At 40.2% G+C, this 25027-nt stretch overlaps 1 protein-coding gene across 1 annotated transcript; it reads left to right on the forward strand.

Moving 5' to 3' along the window:
• Positions 1-471: 471 nt before the first annotated feature.
• On the forward strand, positions 472-13549 carry LOC126243796 (salivary glue protein Sgs-3-like). Its single transcript, XM_049948226.1, has 2 exons — positions 472-478; positions 12990-13549. The coding sequence occupies exons 1-2, from the start codon at positions 472-474 to the stop codon at positions 13547-13549; spliced, it is 567 nt and encodes a 188-aa protein (XP_049804183.1).
• Positions 13550-25027: the final 11478 nt, after the last annotated feature.

Raw genomic sequence — 25027 nt, forward strand, 5'->3', positions numbered from 1 at the left:
CATTATAGATTGTGTGGAGTGGGGTTAAGGAGGTCACACTTCTGGTGAAAGTTGACTTTCACATAGGGAAAGTCCGATTTGATGCATGCATGGAGGTAGTACTATGGGTAAGCGAGGGCTGACATGAGCCTAGGAGTAGATTTCTTGCATCAACATCAAGCCAAAATTGACCTTGGACAACGAACTGTGGAACTTGGTGGAATGTTATTTCAGCTAGGGGAAACTGTTGTCAATGCAGAGGTGTCACAAGGGGCGTTCAATGTAATGAACAAACCAATTGAGCTGTGTACATTAGCATTAAGGCTTAATTTGCATGAGTGTGTGTCTAGTGGCACTGGGAAGTCTCTTTGGGTAAGTGTGGAGTCAAATCTACCTGTGGGTACAGTATGTGTTATTGAACCATTGGAGGATAGTGAAGTTTTGGATCCATTAGGTTGTTTTGTGAAATGTAGAGTTGCATACAGGAGAGGAATGACGGGTGAGTAGTTCCCATGAACATGGACAATTTTAGCGTTGTAGATGCAAATTTGAGGAAAGGAGTTTTAGTTGCAAATTTGGATGTACCATGTGACGAAGACTGGTGTTCGAGAGGTAGGTGAAGCAATCAACCACTAACTGCCGATAGAACTGCATTGCATGACAAAATTAAGCATTCGAAAGGAGGAGAAAAAGAGCATATGGAATAATTGTTGTGGGAATTTAAGGATTTGTTTTTTCCACAAAGGCCATTACCAGCAACTCCATTAGTTCAACATAGGATACCAACAGGGAATGAAACACCTGTTTACCATAAACCATACAGAATACCAAGGTATTTGCAGCCAATTGTGGATGATTTCATGATTAACAGCTTGGGGATGGTATTACAGAGCATAGTAATAGTTGCTGGGGATCGGGCATTGTCATTGTGCCTAAAAAATCTATGAATGGAACTAAGAAATACAGGTTCTGTTGTGACTACTGATACCTCAATAATAAGACACGTATCGGAGACCTTGGATCACTTGGGTCAGTGCCAATACTTTTCTACGATGGATTTGACAAGTGGTTATCATCAGTTAGAGGTGGCTCCAGAGGATCATCCAAAAGCTGATTTCTCTGCACCTGGAGACCATTACCAGTACATCAGAATGCCATTCGGTTTGAAAAACGCTCCGACAACAGTTCAGAGGTTGCTAGACAGTGTCTTGAAGGGTTTGAAACCACGGCAGTGTCTGGTCTATATGGATGACATTATAGTGTTTTCAAGTAGTATGGAGCAGCATAGACAGCAGTTAAGGGATGTCTTTATGAGGTTAACAGCAGCTTGTTTGACATTGAGCCTGGAAAAGTATCATTTTGCATTGGAAGAAGTGAAATATTTAGGTCATATCATCAGTAACGACGGAGTGTGTCAGATCCGAGGTTTGTACAGGCTGTAAGGGATGTTGGGAGCAGAAAACAGTTAAGGACGTGCAATCATCTGTTGGAATTTGCAATTTCTATCAAAAGTTCGTGAAGGGTTTTGCAGATTTAGCTCAGCCATTGACATGATTGTTACAAAAGGGTGTGAAATTTGAGTGGACAGAAGAGTGTCAGAAAGTGTTTGACAGACTGAAAGAAGTGTTAGCATCAAGTCCAGTTCTTGTCTTTCCAGATTCTGAAAAGGAATTTATTCTAGCTTGTGATGCATTGAGTCAAGCATTAGGGTGTGTTCTTAGTCAGGAAATTGATGGGAAAGAACATCCTGTAGCCTATGCGTCTAGGCAGTTGAATGCAGCAGGGAGGAATTGCTCAACAACAGAGAGGGAGATGCTTAGCGTAATCTATGTGTGTTCTTAGTCAGGAAATTGATGGGAAAGAACATCCTGTAGCCTATGTATCTAGGCAGTTGAATGCAGCAGAGAGGAATTACTCAACAACAGAGAGGGAGATGCTTAGTGTAATCTATGGAATCACATATTTTAAATGTTATTTATATGGGAGAAGATTTCGGGTAGTGACATATCATGCTACATTGAAGTGGTTGTTGGGGGTTGAAGGACCCGTCCACTAGACTCACTAGGTGGGTTGTGAGGCTTAGTGAATTCGACTACGAGGTGGTGCACAAGCCTGGGAAGAAGCACGGTAATGTAGATGCACTGAGTAGAAAGGTGACAGAAGTAGAAGTCATAGGTTATGACCTAGCAGCATGGCAAGAATTACAGGATGCTGACAAGGATTGTAAATTGCATCAGACACAGCCACAATTTAATATGTACGACGGCCTTCCATGCAGGGAAACGAAGTTAGGGCCAATGGTAGTGGTGCCAGCGAAGCTGAGGGATGAGGTTTTAAAAGAAGCACATGATCACATGTTATCTGGTCATGGTGGGGGTAGAGCGATGAATAGGAGAGTGGCGGAGAGGTATTGGTGGAGAGGTAGGAAAGTAGATGTGGACCATTATGTCAAGAATTGTATTGCATGTGCACAGAGAGCAGATTTGACTCAGAAATGGGTACAACTACAACGATTGCTGGAAGAAACATATCCATTTTCTATGTTGGGAATTGATGTCTTAGGACCTTTGCGCAAACACCATCAGGGAACAGATTCATTCTGAAAATAATAGACCATTTTTTGAGGTATGTGCAGATGGTGGCTATGCCAAATCAACATGCAGCAATTGTCATGCAAGTGTTAATAAACAACTGGACTTTGAAGTTTGATGTACCAGAGACAATAATTACTGATCAAGGGATCAACTTCATATCGGATTTAATGAAGGAACTGTGTAAATTGTAGAACGTAAAGAAGTTGAGGACAAGCGTGCTGCATTCACAGGTGAACAGAAGGACAGAATGGGTACACAGAACAATCAGGAAGGTGCTGAGTTTTTATGTGGATTCTGATCACCATCAGTGGGATGAATATTTGAAGCATATTGTATGCGCATACAATGAAAAAATCCATACTAATACCAGTTTGTCTCCATTTGAGGTAGTGTATGCATGAAAAATGCTGTCACCATTTGACATAGTGAGGCTACAGAAAGGAAGGAGTGGTGAATCTGTACATCAATTCACGAGGACAATTCGGGATGTCTGGAAATGGGTACAAAAGGCGAATATGAAGGCTTTGGAAAGGCAGGAAAATGCAGTGAAGCAGAAAGGAAGTTTACCGCAGTATAGAGTAGGGCAGTGGGTAATGTTATGCAGCCCCTATACACCAAAAGAGAAAATGAAGAATTAATCAGAAGGTATCAAGGGCCATACCAAGTAGTTGAAACCACATCCCTCGTTAATGTTAAGCTTCAGCTGCCAACTATAACAACAATAGTACACATTGGGTGGTTGCGGCCATTTAAGGGTTGTCCGGATGTGATTTCAGGCATCTCACAGGAAGGGAAGAGGTAGAAAGAGAGAGTGGATACAGGTGTTTAGTGCAGGGAAAACCAAGATGATAGAATACAGCATGATGTACCGTATGCCTTGCGATCCAGAAAGTAGTAGAGTATTTGTAATTTTAGTTTTCTTGCTATTTATCATTGGGTTTGCATAGATTAATTAGGCAGTGTATCTTCATATGTTGTATGTGTTTTCGAGTATTGTGAGCCTGGTGGTGACAGCAGTCTTTTTGAAGAGGGAGGAAGGGTGATGGTGATCCCTGTCCTCAGATCACTGAAAAGGGGAGTGTTGGCGTTAATTCATCTCTTCATCATTGGGGTGGATGCCTTGTGGATGCAGCATCTGGATGGAGGTGTGCTGTACTCGATGCAGGAAGACGTAGTGTCAAGTCACCAGTGGGCATTAAGATTGGTATGGAATGTATGGGAAATGCGGAATGAAGCAAGGAGGCTTGAGGAAATGTTTGAAGAGCTTAGGTAATGTGCAGAGGGAAAGGGAATGCTGAAGGAAGTAGCCAGGGAGTAAAAGAAATTGCATGAGGCTTATGAGATGCTACAGAAGTAGGTAGGATGGATGAACAAAGCAGTGCCATAGGAAAGATGGAAACAAGGGTGGCTGAACGCAGGGGGGAAAAATTTAGAAAACAGTCTTTGGAACTGTAGACGAAGTGAGTGAGACAACTTGCACAGGAGAGTAGAGTGGCAGAAGCTTGGCACGCAACCCAGGTAGGGACATTGGGAGGGGAACTCCTGAATAACACATGTTTACTCCGCTCATTAGCAGGGCAGGTAGTGGAATATGCTAAGGCATTGGAAGACGTAATAAATTGTAACCTGGGAACATTACAGGGGCATCTGGAAGTCCTAGATAGCTGGGTGGTAGTAACTAGACTTCTGCAGGTGGTAGCTGACAGTGTGTGGGATGTACAGGGAGTGATAACGAATCTGCGAGAAGCACTGCATCACGCACTGCGAGGCCAGATAAGTACCGATCTGTTACTGCCAGACCAATATTTACGTGGGTTATGCAAGGCACAGAAGGAACTACCGTCAGGGTTATATTTAACAGTGGAGCCCATTAACAGTAAGTTACACTTACCAGCGGTTGCGAAGTAGAATGGAGGCCACAGGGCTGTAGAACTGCCGAAAAGAGTAAATGCAGCGGTTTGTATGGCACAAGTTACAAGCAGAAGGGTCCCACTGGCCCAAACTAGGTGTTATGAATACATGACTCAGAGATGCGCGTTAGCAAAATAGAGGCACACAGCCACCTATAAATAGGTGCCGGTTTTCTAATGAGGGGGATTAAAGTGTGGCAGCTCTCCTGGACAGCGTGTCACACCACCGGCTACACGCATCAGCAGATGGGACGCCAGCATTCCAGTCCATGGCAGGTCACTGGTTTTACCCTCTGAGGCCAACGCAGGGTCCATAGCCAGCCAGCGGTGGGCCACTTGCCTTACTACCCGGGCAGTCTCGTTGGCTCCCAACACACGCCAGGGGCATCCCGAGGTGACGGCTGCAGATTTGGCTGTCAGATCACAGGCGCTTGTTGTCACCGTAATCTTAACCACAATGGTAAAGAAGCACGTGGCGGGCAGCCCTGCGGCCCCCAGCAAGCAGCACTGAGGCAACGGGGATGAAGGCTGCTGAGTTGGCTGTCAGCACATCCTAATGCTGTCAGATCACAGGCGCTTGTTGTCACCGTAATCTTAACCACAATGGTAAAGAAGCACGCGGCGGGCAGCCCTGCGGGCCCCAGCAAGCAGCACTGAGGCAACGGGGATGAAGGCTGCTGAGTTGGCTGCCAGCACATCCTAATGCTGTCAAAACACCACCGCTGTACACGGCTGGCATGCCACAGTACGTTGCACACGTTGCTGAGGTAGCCCTTCCACACCAAGCTGTTTTGCATACAGCAAAGTGGCATCCTCAGCATCGTGGGACCCTGTGACACAGACAGAGAGGAACATGGCACTGTAGCTGGGAATAATAAAACACTAGAAGATCACGGTCGAGTTTTATTACGGCACATCCTGACAGTTTCCATCCACGTCCAACATTCTTCCACTGCATGCCAACATCTACATTTGGCTGTGACAGCTACACTTTACTGGACCCAAAAACATTTGAAAAGTGCCGAAAATTTTTTCGTACATCTACATCTGAAAACTGAAACAAACCCATAAGGATGTGTTTGATTTCATTCAACTTAACAATGAATATCCATGTTGTATGCCTATGAAGACTTCATTAACGAACACTCGTATAAACTTGTGAGTTGACTGAAGAGCAGACAACTAGATACAGCTCTGCCTGAAGTATATAAGCTCGATTTACTTATTGTTGCTGTCCCAAGCACAACTGCATCAGTAGAAGGCTCTTTCTCTGCACTAAGAAGAATTAAATTGTACCAAAGATGTAAATAGTTAATGGCATCTTGTGGGTTTGCCCTTCTGTCCATAGAAGCACATGTTCTTCGTAATCTAAGAAGTAGCCATAGTTTCCATAATGCAATCATTGAGTTCGCCAGGCAAGAAACAAGAATGGAGTTAACATACAAATAATTGAAACTTCCTGGCAGATTAAAACTGTGTGCCCGACCGAGACTCGAACTCGGGACCTTTATTTTACAAATAATTACTAATATTAACTTAGTTACAAGCACTGTTTTTAAAATCTAGCACATTACTTCAAGTTCATCAAGTATATGTTTCAAAAAATCTGTTATCCATGACTAATAGATCTTTATTGTCATCCCTTCAGTACATTGTCACAAACCTCAAAATATATTTCTCAGCATGCCCAGCATTATACATCAACACATGCCCCTGTTCATCCCACAAATTATGCAAATCCCTTTCAGTCATCTCTATCTTAGCTGTAGAATGAGATGTCCTGATGAATGACTCAGTCTTTTCCTGTACCTCCTGCTCAATTAAATCACAAACATTCCTCCAAAGTTGCAAGGCTAGAACCTGATATTGCTGTGTGACATTCATTCACACTCTTCCGCATCATTCACACTGGCCCACACAATGACTCTATCTCATCTGCCTTAAGACAACGGAGAAGGTGTAAGGTGCTGTACATAGGATTAAAACAGAAGTAAGATTACAGAAGACCTAAAAGAAATGCACAGGGAAATGTGACTGGCTGGCCACTTACAAAGAACATGGGTAAGCCAGTCACCCTGTTTATACATTAAAAACATCTCCCTAAAATTTTAGGAAACAAGTTGAACGAAACAAAGAATCTTAAAACTCTCACCACGTTTGTTTGAATGTTACATAAAATGCACAGTGATCTGTACACCACAAAATTGGAGGCTCTTCTCACTGGAGCAAAAAGCCATGCGTCATAGGGTTGTGGCCTACGTGCAGATGAGTAAGAAAAGTCTTGTCCTATCTATGAGGCTGGAAGGAGGTACTCCATGGCTGCATTGTGTGCTTTATTAGATGGAGCATTTGTAATCAAGGTAGGATATCCTGCATATCCTGGACTACTTCATAAGATGGATACAAGCATTGCAGAGACTGAATGCACTCACGAAGCTGGAACAGAGGAGGAATTTAGCAGGCATGTCACATTGCATCTCCTTCAGTGCCCTTAAGAATGTAATAGTTCTAAGTTGAATACAGTGAACTCCAGAGGCAACTGAACCTTCAGGATACGATTTGGGAAAACAACAGAGCAACCTTTGGAGTCCCCCTGTTTAGACCCATCGGTGAACAGTGCTACATAGTTGTGGCTATGGTGCTCATTTAAAATGTTAGGAAACAGTATTAAAAACAGAAGCAGGAGTGTAATCTCTCCTGCACTGCACTAAATCTAAAATTATTCTGGGACTCTGCAGTAACCTGGGTGGCAGTTGATTAAAACCACAGATTTCAGTGTGTACATCATCATCCACATCAAGGGACTCCAGCACAACTGTGCACTGATCCTAAATGGCCATATTGCCCATGGACAATTGGTAAACAGGCATTCCGTAACTGTGTGAGCAGTGGTATGGTATGCTGGGAAGTGGCATTAGCAAGGAGTTGACATGCCTGAAGCGCCATGAGAATATGCTGCCAGATAGTAAGTGGTGGTTCACCAACCTCCGCAGAAACAATGGGTACGGGGCTGGTCCTGTAAGCATCCTCGGCCAGCCTGATCCTCTCATGGTTATTTTTTTATTTATTTACAAGTCAAGTTCTGTAGGACCAAATTGAGGAGCAAATCTACAAGGTCTTGGAACGTGTCAGTACATGAAATTACAACATAGAAGTAATAACAGATAAAAATAAAATGCTTATGAACTTGAAAAAAGTTGATACATAAGTTTAAGTAAACACATTCAACAATACAACAAGAAACAGCTTAATTTTTCAAGGAACTCCTCAACAGAATAGAAAGAGTGAGCCATGAGGAAACTCTTCAGTTTCAATTTGAAAGTGCATGGATTACTGCTAAGATTTTTGAATTCGAGTGGTAGCTTACTGAAAATGGATGCAGCAGTATACTGCACACCTTTCTGCACAAGAGTTAAGGAAGTCCGATCCAAATACAGGTTCGATTTCTGCCAAGTATTAACTGATTGAAAGCTGCTTATTATTGGGAATAAGCTAATATTGTTAACAAGAAATGACAGTAAAGGATTTATATATATTGAGAGGCCAATGTCAAAATATTCAGACTCGTGAACAGGAGTCAACAAGAGGTTCGTGAACTTACACCACTTATTGCCTGAACCGCCCATTTCTGAGCCAAAAATATTCTTGTAGAATGGGAAGAGTTACCCCAAAATATAATACCACACAACATAAGCAAATGAAAATAAGCAAAGCAGACTAATTTTCATGTCGAACGATCACTCACTGCAGATACTGTTTGGATAGTAAAAATGGCAGCCTTAAGTCTTTGAACAAGATCCTGAATGTGGGCTTTCCACAACAGTTTACTGTCTATCTGAACACCTAGAAATACGAGCTGTTCAGTTTCACTAATCATATGCCCATTCTGTGAAATTAAAATGTCAGGTTTCATTTAATTGTGTGTTAGAAAGTGTACAAACTGAGGCTTACTGTGATTTAACAATAGTTTATTTTCTACCAGCCATGAACTATTTCAAACCAAATCAATGTTGCACACATCATTTACTACCAAGCTAGTGTCATCAGCAAACAGAAATATTTTAGATTTACCTGTAATACTAGAGGGCATATCATTTATATAAATAAGGAACAGGAGTGGCTCCAACACTGATTCATGCCCCCCCCCCCCCCCCGCCCCCCACTTGACCATACCCCACTCAGACCCTCCATTACAGCTGTTGTCAACACTGTGAATAATGACCTTTTGCTTTATGTTGCTAAATTAAGAGGTGAACCAATTGTGAGCTACTCCCTGTATTCCGTAATGGTCCAACTTCTGGAGCAATATTTTGTGATCAACACAATCAACTGCCTTTGTTAAATCAAAAAATATGCCTAGCATTTGAAACCTTTTGTTTAACCCATCCAGTACCTCACAGAGAAAAGAGAATATAGCATTTTTGGTTATTAAATGACTTCTAAAGCTGAACTGTATATTTGATAGTAAATTGTGTGATATAAAATGTTCACTTATCCTTACATACACAGCCTTTTCAATAACTTTAGCAAACACTGATGGCATAGAAATAGGTCTAAAATCATCTACATCATCCATTTCTCCCTTTATATAAAGCGGCTTTACTACTGAGAACTTTAATCCTTCAGGAAACTGATCATTCCTGAAGGACAAATTACAAATATGGCTAAATACAGGGCTAACATGTGCAGCACAGCTCTTTAATATTCTGCTAGGCACTCCATCATATCCATGAGAGTCCTTAGTCTTCAGTGATTTAATTATTGACCCAATCTTCCCCTTGTCTGTATCACAGAGGAGTATTTCAGACATCAGTTTCGGAAAGGCATTTGTCAAGAAAGTTATATGATTCCCTGTAGAAACTAAATTTTTATTTAATTCACCAGCAATGCTCAGAAAATGATTGTTAAATACTGTACATATATCTGATTTATCAGTGACAGAAATATTTTTACTATGAACTGACTTTATATCGTCGACCTTGCACTACTGACCACACACTTCCTTCACAACTGACCATATGGTTTTAACTTTATCCTGTGAATTAGCTATTCTATTTGCATAACACATACTCTTTGCCTTCCTAATAACATTTTTAAGCACGCTACAATACTGTTTGTAATGGGCTACTGTAGTTTGATTGTAACTATTTCTAACATTTTGATATAATTCCCGCTTTATTCTATATAATATCCTTATCCCACTAGTCAGCCACCTGGGCTGCCTATTACTCCTAGTACCGCATTTAGAAAGTTCTAATGGAAAGCAACTCTCAAAGAGGATCAGAAATGTGTTATCATCTATGTTATTGGTACTATAAACATCCTTCCACTCTTGTTCCTTGACAAGTTTTAAAAAACTCTCTATTGCTGTTGGATTAACTTTCCTACATAATTTGTAGTTACATGTGACATTTGTTTGAGTACAAAAGCCTTTTAGTGTTAAAATTTGTGTATCATGGTCTGAAAGGCCATTCACCCTTTTACTAACGCAATGCCCATCTAGAGATGAAGAATGAATAAAAATATTGCCTATGGCTGTGCTGCTGTTCCCCTGCACCCTAGTTGGAAAAAACAGTCTGCAGCAGATCATATGTATTTAGGAGATCTATCAACATCCTTTTTCTTGCACCATCATATACAAAATTTATATTGAAGTCATCACGTGTAACTAATTTCTGGTACTTCCTACAAAGTGAATCAAAAACCCTCCCTAGCTTGAGCAGAAATGCTCTGAAGTCAGAGTTAGGGGATCTATAAACAACAACAATTAGAAGTTTAGTTTCACTAAATTCAACTGCCCCTGCACAACATTCAGCTATTTGTTCAGGGCAGTGCCGTGATATGTCTATGGACTCAAATGGAATACTGTTTTTTACATACATAGCCACTCCCCCACCCCGCAAGGAACTCCTTGAAAAACAGCCAGCTAATCTGTATCCTGGTAAAGGAAGCCTTTGAATTGTCCAATTATTTAAGTGGTGCTTTGGTATACCGATAATTCCAGAGTCAACATATATAAGCAGTTCTCTAATACTTCATATTTTGATGAAATATGCTAATTCTTTCTCTACTTGGAAACATGACATCCTCTGAAGATGAGCCCTTAGTTAGAGGGACTTCCTTTAAGCAGGCATACCTATCAGCTGACTTCAATCTAAAAAAAGGTGTAGCTCTAACACCAACTACTACAGGAATTTTTGCATGAGTGGTCCAATCACCACCCACTTCCTATAAGCTTTGCCAGCCTCCCCTTCCCATACCTATTGAGGTGCAGGCCATGCCTAGTGAAACCTGATCTACTGATAGACCTAATGGCACCACTGAAAAGTGACCCATGCCCTCTGTCATCAGTGCCCTCCCCAGCCCCATGTTAACACACCTAACAGCCTCATTAAGATGAGGCCGATCATGACGCTGAAACAGTTGCACAAAATGCACATTAGTGCCACCAGTTTGAGTAACTATCTTTACCAGGTCACCACCTACATCATATTCCCCGTCCCTATCAAGACTGTTCCTTGCTCCACCCACTATCTCTACCTGATCCTCTTTCACAAAATTCCTAAATAACTCCTCTATGCTGTCAGTCACCTCGGCCAACCCTGATCTAGGCTTTACAGAGCTGGTGACCTGGTACTCACTCCCTAACACTTCCTGCAACTGCTGGCCCACACCTCTACCGTGCAAAATACCTAGCAGCAGTACCTTCCTCTTTCTGTTAGACTTTGCAACTGACCTAGGCCTACTGAGGACTGCTCCAGCTATGAGAGGCTCCTCTCCACTCAACTCTGACAGTTGGTCAAATCTATTGGATATACGCAAAGTATAACTGTCTGAACACCTCCTCCTCCTAGCTGCCTTCTTGCCAACAGTCAGTTCCCATTCGCCACCACCCTTCACACACTGACTTCCCCACTGCATTCCCCCCAATGAAAATACTTTGTACAAATCCCACACCATAACCCACTAGTCACAAACCTATGACAGAGCCCACACTTCTCACTCATGGTAAAATTTTACAGTTACTGAAAAAAAAAAAAAAAACTATATGTCTACATTACCTAAGTTCAGTTATACCAGTAGAGTGATTTCAAGAACTAACAGTAGTGGTCTCGAAATTCTCTGTCTACTAAGAATGCAACTACTTGTATTAAGAATATGATGCCGAGTGAGGATCGCGAGTGTGTACAGTCCGGAAAAAAGTGTAAAAATAACGAGGAAAAGTGTTTATCGTGCAGTATAGTCAGTGTGTATTGTGAAAACTTGTGCATGCCATGCTACATAATAAAGAAAGTTGCAGAAAAAAACTGTGGAACCACAAGAAGTAATAAGGAGAATTACACATGTGGAGCATCTACAACGTCTTTCGGGGAAACAAGTGTAATATTAAGTTCGGATCCCTGCCACTGCAAGAAATGTGCGGTTAAAGGTGTAATGTGCACGATATGTAAAACTGTGTTTCATTATTCATGTGTTAACGTAAATCCTAAACGTAAGATTTGGTTCTGCGCAAAATGTAGCAGAGAAGATCCTGTGCAAAAACTTAATAAGGTGGATTACACAAACAATATCACTGCAGTGTTAGTGGAAGAGATACGCGTTTTACAACACGAGTGCAACAAATCCCCGCAGCTGAACACAACGGGCGTAAATAAATTGCACAGTGAACTCCACTCAGGAACCATTAACTATAGTAGCAAAAATATAAGTCATAACTTGTGTAAAAAGTATGGGAGAGTAGGCAGTAATGGCGTATGCAAAACAAAGTTCCGTTCTTGGTGTGCAAAAGTTGATCCGTCGCCGAAAACACACGAAAATTCATCGTCAGAAAGGAAATATGATACCAATGTCTACAGGGCCAGACTAAACCCACCTATTCAATTACGAAACAGATACGAAGTGCTAAGCGAAATAAGTGATGATAGTGCTTCAGAAAATATTTTTGAAAATACGCAGGTACATGTTTCAGCCGTTGCTGCTCCCCTGAATAGGCCTACGCGCAATTCATGTCAACATATGCCTAGGTCACAGCAAAAAGTACATAATCACATGGGAAAACTGCACATTCTAGCTGATAGCCACGGGCGCGGAATAGCCTCTCTTGTTAATGAGGCATCAGTTGTGAAATCTACGAGTTATGTTAAGCCTGGGGCTTCCCTTTCAGAGGTAATAAAGAATGTTTACACTGATGAAATTATCAAGTTGACTTCAAAAGACTTTGTAGCTTTGTTTGGCGGCTCTAACGATGTGTATAAAAATGAAACCTCTAAAGCCTGCTCAGAATTGAAAAAGCATCTGGCTCTTTTGTCTCATACAAACATTCTCTTTGTCAACATTCCACATCGCTATGATCTGCCACGCTGGTCTTGTGTGAACAAAGAGATTAGTGCTGCTAATGAGAGTTTTTCCAGTATATGCAGCCAATTCGAAAATGTTTGTGTTGTTGATATTAGTGGCATTGGTCGGAGATTCCACACTTCTCATGGCCTTCACTTGAATGGCCTAGGGAAGAAAATTGTAGCACAAAAAGTATTGGATGAAATAAAAAGGCACCAGCAAACACCTGCAGCACCATCAACGACAGTAACAGTAACACCACGAAAATCAATAACAGCAGGTTCATCACAAGTAGCAAAAACAACAGAAGCAACAGCAACAACAAAATCATCACCATTAGCAGCAGTAAAATTACCACAAATGGTCAAACTACAATCAGTAACTGCAACTAAACCTTCGGCGGAAACAACAGCAAAACCAACAGATACTACAACAGATCCACCATCAACAGAAATAGTGCCAATAAAAGAATCAAAGGCAGCAACAGCACGAAGAATCCTGTCAGCACCACCACCACAACCACTACCACTACCACCACCACCTCCTCCGACCGCAGAAACAGCAGCAGCAGCAACAACAGCAGCAGCAACTGAACCAACAACAACAGTAGCAGCAGCAACAAAACCATCAACAACAGTTGCAGAAACCCAACACTGCCTAAGGAGGACATCTACATCATTAAATAAGATTTTTTTATGGCTTCAGACAAAGAAAAGGAAAAGATTGTGACAAATCAGCAAGAAAATTTGCAGATAAGTCACAACTACTATGGAAAAAGCAGCACATTACCAGGTAATGACAAAAGAAAAAATACTTGCAAAACAGTCAGGATAATGTGTCAGAATATTCAATGCCTCAGAAACAAAGTACTAGATCTAGAAGTAGCTTTAAATAATCTTGCTGATGTCTCTTGTATTTGTTTATCTGAACACTGGTGCAAGGCTAGTGAATTAAGTCTCATAAATATAAGCAAGTTTAATTTAGCATCACATTATTGCCAAAGTGTTTTTAAAAATGGTGGAGTATGCATTTACTCTAGAGTAGGACTGCAGTTCAAGGTGAAAACAGAATTGGACCATCTAAATATAGAAAAACATTTTGAATCATGTGCCATAGAGTTAAAAACTGAGGAGAAGAGTGAAAAACTAGTTGTCATTACAATATATAGATCTCCACTGGGTGACAAAAATATATTCTTCAAAAAAATAGAAGCAGCATTAAACACTTTTTATAGTAATGAAGTGAAATTATTTTTATGTGGAGATTTTAATATTAACCTGTTAATTGAAAGTAATGAAAAAAGACAGCTTTTGAGTATACTCAGCAGCTTCCACATGAAACCACTCTTTACAGATGCCACCAGAATAACAGAACTGTCATCTTCTCTTTTAGACAATATTTTCACAAATATGGAGAATGGTATCACTGAGCCACTAAACGTAAACTTAGGTCTAAACTTAGGTCTTTCGGATCACAATACACTATTAACATACATAAATTACTCTACCCCCAAGGCAGTAAAATATAAGTGGGGGTACAAAAGGCACTTCTATGCAGAAAAAGTGAATACTTTCATCCAGTTGTTAGCTAAAGAAACCTGGGAAGATGTCTTTGCACAAACAACAACCGAGGAATCTTTCAATGCTTTTTCTAGTACATTCATGTCCCTATTTGAGATGTTTCCCAAAAAAGCTCACGAAGATCAATGTCATGCCTAGGAACACAAGCCAGTGGATAACACCTGCTATTAGAGTATCTAGTCAAACACTAAAACATATTAGTCAACTCAAAAAAGATAACAAAGATGAACACTTCACAGATTATGTTAAGACATACAAGAAAATTTACAGGAAGGTGATCAAAAAAGCCAAGACAATGCACAATGACAGTGTAATTGCTGGGTCAGCAAACAAATCGAAAGCTATATGGAATGTAGTAAAAAAAGAAATAGGCCCAAGCAAAAATGTTAGAAATCCAGATGACTTTGTTTTAAAAGATGATCAAGGTGTGCTAGTCAGAAATCTTACTTTAGCAAATTACATTAATGACTACTTCATAAATAGTCCAATCAATCTGAGTAAAAATTGTTCTAAGATTAGTAGAACATCAATCCCAGAAGAAAAAAGTGTTAATTCATTATTGCTACCTTCCACGAACAAATTGGAAGTTAATCGAATAATAAAAACAATGAAGAATAAAATGTCCTCAGGGATTGACGAGATACCTTGCTCAGTCATGATGAGATGTGCTAGTGTCATATCAGACCCACTCTCACACATCATAAACATATCATTTTCAGAAGGTGTCTTTCCACAACGATTAAAAATTGCAAAAGTAAAGCCATTGTATAAAAAGGGCAATATACACGAAGTGGGAAACTATAGACCAATAGCTTCATTATCGGTATTTTCAAAAGTAATAGAGACAGTCATGAAAAACAGAATTACAAATTACCTCGAGAAATTCAATCTATTGTCTGTAAACCAGCATGGCTTTCGCAAAGGAATGAGTACAGAGTCAGCCATCACCCAATTCATTGAAAATATTGTAACGGGGCTAGATAAGAACAACAGTACAATAGGAATAAATTTGGACCTCTCAAAGGCATTTGATACTGTCCAACATGATATCCTGCTAGACAAATTATAATATGTCGGTATACGAGGAGTAGCTAAAAAGTGGTTTCAGTCATATCTCCATAATAGGAAACAGGTAGTAGAAATTGCAACAACAAACAGTAAAAACCAAAGCATTGTTTACAGATCGGATATTCAGACTGTGCCAATTGGGTTACCGCAGGGGAGTGTTCTAGGACCTCTCCTATTTCTTCTTTACATAAATGATATCAAGATTCCAGTAAATGGTACTCATATAACCCTGTTTGCGGATGACACAAACATTGTAGTAACTGACATAAACCGGGTATTGCCAACATCTGTAACCAGAGTTATAGAATACTTGCAAGATTGGTTTGAAGTGAACAAATTAACCATAAATATCTCTAAAACTAATTATATCCATTACAGGAAAGCAAAGTCACACTCTGATCTAGATCTCAGAATACAAAATAAAGAAATTGTGAGAGTTGCTACCACAAAATTCTTAGGTGTACATATAGACAAAAATTTAGACTGGAAATCCCATATCCTGTACCTCTCGCATAAGTTAAGCTCTGCTTGCTTTGCTTTACGTGTTATTAGCTTTGTATGTAGTAGGGAATGTAGCAGAGCTTCTGGGGTCATAGTAAGAAAAATCTCAAAACCATCTCCACTCTACAAAAACGAGCTGTTAAAATAATTACCAACAGTTCAAGGCTAAGTCCTTCAAAGCAATTATTTAAACAGCTGAATATTCTACCCCTACCGTGCCTCTATATACAGAAAAGCGTAATTAATGTAAAAAGAAATATTAACAATTTCCAATCCAACTCGGATCTACATACTTACAACACAAGAAAGTGCAATGACATTCACATAAAAAGAGTTAACAAGGCTTTGGCGCAGAAACAAACAAACATACAAGGAGGCAGATTGTATAACAAACTATCAGTAAAGATAAAAGAAATAAAAAAATTGTCTTCATTTAAAGAAGCAGTATTCAAATTCTTAATGACCAACTGCTATTATAGTGTACAAGAATACCTGGAATAGCTTCATACTAAACAATTATATTTATGTACTCTGTGCCAACAGTAATTTTTATCTGACTGTTGCTATGATCTAAATAAATAATATGTACAAAAGTGCTAGAATTGTATGTGCTATATCTAAATATCAACTGTGTATTCCATGTAAAAAGTCTTTCTCATACATCAATGCAAATAATCAAAGTTGTACATGCTATTTCAATGTGGTCTGATGTTATGTAGTCTACTATGCACATCTGTATTTTGTATAGTATTGTTCACCCTATATGTGTGTATATATATATACTATGTATTTTTTGACAAAATCCATGCAATATACATTGTCTCTGGACGAATAAACTACTACTACTACTACTACTACTACTACTACTACTACACCACAGCTAATGCCAATACCAACAAAACTTCACAAAATTATTAGCTAAAACCAAAAATTCAAGCAACCACTGGTAGAGTCAATGAAGTTAAAACACTGAATGAAAATTTTACTGAAATATTTCACTAGAAACAATAAGAAATATCAGCTGAAAACTAAAGCACAAAATTTAGTAAATAACATCAATGCACAGAAAAATCTGAAAAACACGGCTAGCAATGGTTTCCAAAAGTTTATTAAATTGTTATTTCACCAAAAACAGCATGAATCACCACTGAAAACTATAAAATTTAGTAACTGTATAACAGTGCATAAATAACTTTGTCAGTACTTAGTTTTATAACTGCTACAGCTGCAACTGCATGCCGCAAAATGTAAACACACTACTGAGGCGTGATGCTTGGATGAATGACGTAAGCACACTTATGAATAACACACCACTTGAGTCAATAACATACCAACAAAGACTGGGATCAATGAAAATCCACTAATAAGTTACTTTTACAGCAAATATCAACACAAATAAACTTTAAAATAAGTAACTGAAGATTAAAACTTTATAAAACATTGATGGGCAATTTCAACAGCAGTCCAGCACATGTGACATCAATGATCTTCAAGTACAAAGGCCTCGCTGACCTGCACACTGTTTACCTGTAGTCCAGCCATGATTGAACGAAGACCTGGAGAAATGCACCCTGCCCACTCCCCAAGACTTATGGCTAAGACACTTCAAGGTGTTCAGTGTCTCCAGGGCCCTTGCCTTCAGGTGTGGAGTCAAAAATGAGGCCCAAAAACTTCACAGAGCAGGGAGAATAGTGTTCCATCTATGCAATTCAGGTAAATTAAACATATGATGAGAATGATTAAAATGAACACACTCACATTTCTCTGCAGAAAACAAAACCAGTCATTGTAGCCCACTGCTCCAGTCTCTTCACTGTAAGTTGAAACTGATGAGTAGCTGCATCAGTACTGGAGGAGGAAAAGGAAATGGCAAAATTGTCCACAAATAAGGAGCATTATATAGGATTCTTTACCACAGACATAATACTGTTTATGGCTATGGCACAGAGAGTAACACTTTAACGCTGACCTGAAGAACACCATTCTCCTGCTAAAAACTATTAAACAACAGGTCATCAATTTGGCACCAAAAAATGTGCTTCGATAAGAAGGATTGAATGAAAACGGCAAGAAGACTATGGAAGCCCTATTGGTGGAGCTGCACTAGAATACTGTGCCACCAGGTAGTGTCATACAACTTACTGATATCAAAGAAGATATCTGTACAATGATGTTTACATAGGAAAGCCTGCTGCATATCAGGGTCAGGTTGTCGACAATAGATTGAGAGAGTGAGTTAGGAGCTGTCTGATCCCTGACATCCACACCAACTGACATTTAACTGTTCACTCCAAGGTCTTTCCTACACAGCTCATTAAGGTGACACTATGGTACCTACTGGTAAATGTTTGGTCCTTCCCTGGTTTGAGGAGAGGTATCAAAATGGCTTCCCCCCATGAGCTAGAAAAGTGGCCTGTCTGCCACATCAAATTAAAAAATTGTTTGGTGCTGGTTTCAAGTTCTGCAGTATGCTGTATTGGTTTTGATCACGAGCAGGCACAGGATCATGAGCATCAGACAGTGCCAAATCCAGCTCCCACATGGAGAATGGGCAGTTGTAGGTCTACAAAGTAGTAGACCTGAAGTTCAAGCCACATCTTTCAATTCTGGCAAATGAAATCTCTTGGAGCCTGAGTTAGTTGTCTCTTGCAGAGGTAAATACAGCGAGCAAACAGTGATCCTCTGACACACATGAATTTCAGCTGCAACCACTTGCAGGTCAGTAGCTAGGGGGAGAGCAGAGAAGTGGTGCACATTATTGACAAACACAGAAAATCCTCCCTTGGCCCTTTTCACGGTCAGGTCATCCCTGCAATAGAGCATACAGCCCATAGTACAGGGGCATCAGACTCTTTAAAATGCATTTTCTGCAAACACAAGCACAGTGGGCATTCCTGTACTAGGAGTTTCAGTTCCTCCACATGTCCTGACACATTAATTTTCCTCTGTGGAATGGGAGCCATCTACCATGAGGGTAGCACTTTCATCCTGACTATCTGCAGGGGAGGGGAGCATGCAATGGGTGGAGGCTCAGGCTTGGGGAGAGATGGCTGCCCCAGTCCAACATCAAAGTCCATTCCCTCTGAAGAAGATTCAAGAGAGAGGTGAGAGAGGATGATATCTATGCTCATTGAATTGTGTACTTCCTGTCTCCATCACTGGGCCAGTCTACATCTTTGATTTTGATTTTTTGGTATGTGGAGGCTTTGGAGCCACAACTATGGAAGTGTTAGTGTATTGTATTGTATTGTATTGTATTGTATTTTTATTGGTCCTGTTGTCTACATAGCAGCTTATGCATAATACATTGGACAAGTCAAGTTATAAATATACAGGCTGAAAGTCATTTCAAGGCATACATATTTAAGGTTACAATAATACACTTTACACGTAAGTATTTATATAACACATTTCATAAATTTAAATATTCTTCAATGGAGTAAAAGCAGTGATGCTGCAAATATGACTTTAGAGATTTTCCAAATGTATTGACATCAGTGATAGCTTTTATGTTTTCAGGAAGTTTGTTATAAAGCTTAACTCCCATGTGAAAAGTACCTTTTTGGCACAGTGCTGTGCTGATTTGAGTCATATGTAAGTTTCTGTTTTGTCTGGTAAAGTGATCATGTATATCACAGTTTTTTTGCAGTCTCCAGTCCTTGCCTACTACATTTAATTTAAAGAACAAAAGGGTTTCCATAATGTATACACATGGTAATGGAGGAATACCAGATTTCTTGAACAGGGGTTTACAAGAGTCTCTGGGCTTGCACCCAAACAAGATTCTAATGGCCCTTTTTTGTAGTTTAAAAGTGCTATTAGCTATTTTAGAGTTTCTCCAGAAGGTGACCCCATATCTAAGATGAGAATGAAAGTATGCATGATATGCATTCAGTACTGTTTTCTCACTACAGCATGATTTTAATGAACAAAGAAGGTAACATGTTTTGCTCAGTTCTGCATTGAGATATTCAATAAGCTTATTCCATCTGATGTTACTATGCAGCCAAAGTCCTAAGAATTTGGTTTCAGTATTGTTACCAACTGGTCCGTCATTGATAGAGACTGATGGGATAAACATGTCCTTGTTAGGAACATTGTGGAATTTTAGAGCAATGGTTTTCTTAATGTTTATTATAAGCTGATTACTCTGTGCCCAGCTGCTAAGTTGTTTCGTGACTGTGTTTACTGTCTGCTGTAACTGTTCGTCATCGTCTCCTTTTAGTAGAATCGTGGTGTCATCTGCAAATATGATTGTTTTGTGTGCATCAACATTTAAGCAGCACCAGACTGTGGACCAGACTGAATCTTTGGAGAGGAACCAAGCACCAGCAGCCAATTACCTTTTCTGTAGTTCTGGGTGGAGGGACAGGCTTCAAATTAAACGCAGTTGCACAAGTGCATTGACAAACATAGGTACTAGTGCTGGCACTATCAACTTCCATTTGTGTAGCAGCATCAATTTTCTGGACTGGCTGTTTGAGAATGGAGGCAAAAGAGGCAGTGAACGCAGGCAGCTGCATGGCCTTGTATAACTTATTGACTCGATCATATGGGATGCTATGTCATTTTTATCTCTTGGATCTTCCATTCTTCAAGGAAAACAATTCAGCCCCTATTCCAGACAGGGTGATCCCCGAGCAGTTGTCACATTTTGGAGGGGATGAACAACCAACTCTGTAATGGGCAGCTCTACTGCATTTGTCACAAGTGGCTTCTCCCTTACAAACAAGAGTGGAGTGCCCAAAATTCTGGCATTTAAAAAAGGGTATTGGGTTGGAGAAATAAGGCCACATGCTTAGCTGAATGAAGCCTTCTTTGACACGCTCTGGAAGTTTGGTGTCGTTAAAATTTAAGAACAAAAGAGTCTGATTTGTTAAGATTGCCATCCACCATTGTTATGCGTTTTGCACATCAGCAGTGCCTTCTTTTGACCTCTCAGTTTCCAGTTCCTCTTTGGAAATATTGGCCAGATCTCTGCAAATCATAAAGTGTTGTGCAATTCAGTTTTGAGTGCATACTCACCAAGTCATTGAGTTTTCCGGAGGTTCTTTACTTGTTAGAAACTAGACGTTTCTACCAACAGGGTCACATTTTGCAAGTGCCTGATAGATTTTAAGATTCCAGCAATGGCCTCTAAACCTTTTTTGATGTAGAATGGTGAAACTTATTGAAGCTGCCCTCTTTTCATTTAACTATTAGAACCACATTCTGACAACCAGAATGCATTCTGTCACTTGGTACCTACCAGCCACCCACCCATTCTACTGGGAGGAGTAAGAGAAAATTTTTAGGGTTCTGTATCAGACCCATGAAAAGCTGGCGAAACAACAGTCTGCCTAGGCAGAGCCCCACATACCAGATAAGCCTTATACAACTGAGGGGCACCAAATTATCCAGATAATGACTGTTCCTCCTAAACAGCCATGCATCTCCTCAGTTCGCAGCACAGCCTGAGGCTGAAGGCTGTTTTACGGAGGTTTTTACCATCCTTGAGATCCAGGAAGTCAAGCCAAGATCCCCACTCCCTGTGACGCGCAACATTCTACCACCATACCGCATGGTGTTCGCTGAAGCATGCCAAGAGCTTACGGTGACGAAAGACTGGCAGTAATCTCTAGTCTACTGTTAAATTATGCAATTGTTTTCCTTTGTCTCAGCCAATACCTTTTCAAAATTAATGCGTTGAGCTTTGATACTCTTATTGATCTGCTTGACGTGTTTTCAAATCTACAAGGGTTGAATGAAAAGTAATGCTGCCACCTTCGTTAATTGGGTTTGGATAGGAAAATTTTAATAAATCACATGCAGAAATAATCCTTAGAATGTGATCTTTAATCACCAATATCCACATACCAGCCAATTGGATACATTTCTGCTAATAATGAACTGTCATGGAAGAAGTTGACACACTGTTTCCACAACCACAGTCTCACAGTTCTCTCAATGCCTTCATCAGAAGCATAATGATGACCCTGCAGATCGTCTTTCATCATTGGGAATGGAAGTCAAACGGTGCTAAATCTGGACTGTATGGAGGATGGCGTATGGTGATGAGATTCAGTCTCTGAAGTTATGCTGTAGTGGCATGTGAACTGTATGGTTTGGCATTGTCATGCTGCAGGAAAACGTTTCCCTTTTCCTTTTGGACCCTTGTTAGCCATCATTTCAGAGTTTGCAGCATTGCGATGTAACGCTCTGAATTTATTGTTGTTCCACAATCAGGGAAATCAAAACAGATGACACCATCTGCATCCCAGAATACTGTGGCCATGATTTTTCCAGCTGAAGGCTGCGTCTTGAATTTCTTTAACTGGGGCGAGTCTTTGTGTTGAGATTCCATAGACACGTTTCATCTCTGGGTCGTAATGGTGTACCCACATTTCATGTCCTGTCACAATTGAATGGAGAAAGGCATCACCTTCATTCTCGTACCGTGAGAGGAGTTCCTGGCAAATTTCAAGTTTGTGCACTTTCATTTCAGGATTCAGCATCTGGGGTACCCATCATGCACAGATCTTCCGATAGCCAAGAAATGGGAAATGCCGATTGTGCTCGAAATTTCTCCCTGAGTGATACTACAATCATCCTGCATCAAAATGTCAGCATTTTGCTGGTTAAACTCAGTGGCTGCTGTCACAGGACGTCCAACTTTTTGTTTGTCATGCAGGTCATATGTTCCCGCCTCAACATTTCTAATCTTACTCGCCCAACAACACAGTACTCACATAAAAAACTGCTTTCATTCTCTGATGAATCTCCTTGGGGGTGACACCTTCTGCTGTCAAGAATTCAATGACTGCATGTTGCTTAAGTCACATTGACCGACTGTCTGCACAGGGTTCCATACTTTACATTGTAACAACACAACCATTCAATGTTAAGACTTCCCGCCAGCTGGAATTCTAGAGAAGAGGCTATGCAACAAGCCAGTACCTGCCGCATACCAATTCTGCCAACTGTTGAAGAGTTACGAAAGTGGAGGCATTACTTTTCAGTTAACCCTTGTATATTATAACATTCTAACTGTTTAAATGTAGCATTTACCTCAGCTACGTCTTTAAATATTTCCTCCATTTTTAAAGTTTTTACAAGCATACAGTCATAGTGAGAATAAGTTCATAATTAATATTAGTCTTCTCTCAATTATTACAGTACTTTGACAACTTTGTCAAACAAAACCAATAAACTCTGATTGTCAAACATACCACTAGATTTATAACAATGCTGCTAGAGAAGGAAAGTTGCTACTCACAATATAGCGGAGACGCTGAGTCGCGATAGGCACAACAAAAAGATTCACACAATTAAAGCGTTCGACCATTACACACACACACACACACACACACACACACACACACACACACACACACACACTTCTGTGTCACGATGCCTACCGAGGAAGCTGGCTCGATGTGATGGGTGAACTGCATTGCTGTTAAGTGGGTGCGCAGATGTAGCTGCTGTTGCTGTACGTTGATAAGCTGTGGAAATGATTATTGTCAGCTGCTGTGGCATTGTTGTGGGTTTGATGACCAATTGTAGCCCTTAGAAGTTGCAGTTGACAATATTCTGACTAGTGGACTTTTTAAATTCTTCTTCATTGCATTTGTTGACAATGGATTTAATAACTGCTCATTAACAACTCAATTATTTTTAACTCCTTTTTTAAATGCATTGCTGGTAACAGCTAGTGGACTGTGAGTTATCTCAACTGTTGACTCTGTTGCTAAAGACAATAGCTCTATTTATTGATGAAACCTTTTTATCAAAAAGTGTTAATTTTTTCTTGCTTTGTATATAATGCGTTCTTCTTATTCAAATTTTGTTAACTTTCCAGCTCAGAAGTTTTCTGGGTCCTGTCACTGAGAACACCAGAATGAAGTGTTCTCTGAAATATGTGTAGGTTTGAACAAAATTTATTATTTCCATTACTTGTACATAATGCACTGCATCTTCTTGGTTAGCTTTGCTTCTGAACCATGTCTTTTCTTCATACAATGACTTCAACTCTTCTGCAACTTCTTCTGTGCAGGCAGCTGTTAAGCTTCCTCACATGAAGTTTTCTAAATGATTGGAAGTGTTTTTCCAGAAATACACATATAGTGACCCTTTGTTTACAGCCAGGAAATACTTAAATGCTTCCAACTTCCACATGCATTAGTGTGTTACCTGTGTCCTGTTTGAAATGAATCACACTTGAGTTCAGTAATGATAGCTAATAACTTTTTGTCTCCTAAGGATCCATGGTGATGGATAAAAAATGCATAAAAATACGTCATCAATATTACGAGAAGGAAAGTTGCTTCTCACCATATAGCAGAGATCCTGAGTCGCAGATAGTCACAACAAAAAGACTCTCAGAGTTATAGCTTTTGGCCATTACACACACACACACACACACACACACACACACACACACACACACAAATGCAACTCAATCACACGACTGCAGTCTCAGGCAACTGAAACCACGTAGAAGGAAACACTGTGGTTGTAGCTTAGCTTGTAGATCACATGACTGATTTCACAAGCAGCCTGGCCTTTGATGGCATAGGTGACACTTGTGACTAGTTTGGAGTAGGTGGTTGTAGGAGGATGTAGGGGACAGGTCTTGCATCTAGGTCTATTAGAAGGATATGAGCCATGAGGCAAAGGATTTGGAGCATGGGTTGCATAGGAATGGATGAGGATATTGCGTAGGTTAACTTTCCGGAATTTCTTAAACTCAAACCTTGCCTCGCCACCATTCCCCAAAGTGAGTGCAGTATGTTGGAGCTGAGAGAATTCAAATGTGGGCAAATTGTTTGTGTTCATATGGTGGGTGCTTTAACCAAGGGAGCTGAAGTGTTTGGTGTTTCAAAAGGTACCATGTAAAATATTTATTATGCATGCGGGAAAGCTGAAAAACATCATCCGCTAAGTCGCAACTTGGACAAAAGTGTGTGTTCAATGATAGTGACAGATGGTCATTGACAAGGCTTGTGACAAAAAATGAAGAGGATGAATGCTGTAAAAATCCCTGCAGAATTGAATGCCGCACTTGCAAACCCTGTCA

The sequence above is a fragment of the Schistocerca nitens genome, chromosome 1 (assembly GCF_023898315.1).
Source record: "Schistocerca nitens isolate TAMUIC-IGC-003100 chromosome 1, iqSchNite1.1, whole genome shotgun sequence".
NCBI classification, from domain to species: domain Eukaryota; kingdom Metazoa; phylum Arthropoda; class Insecta; order Orthoptera; family Acrididae; genus Schistocerca; species Schistocerca nitens.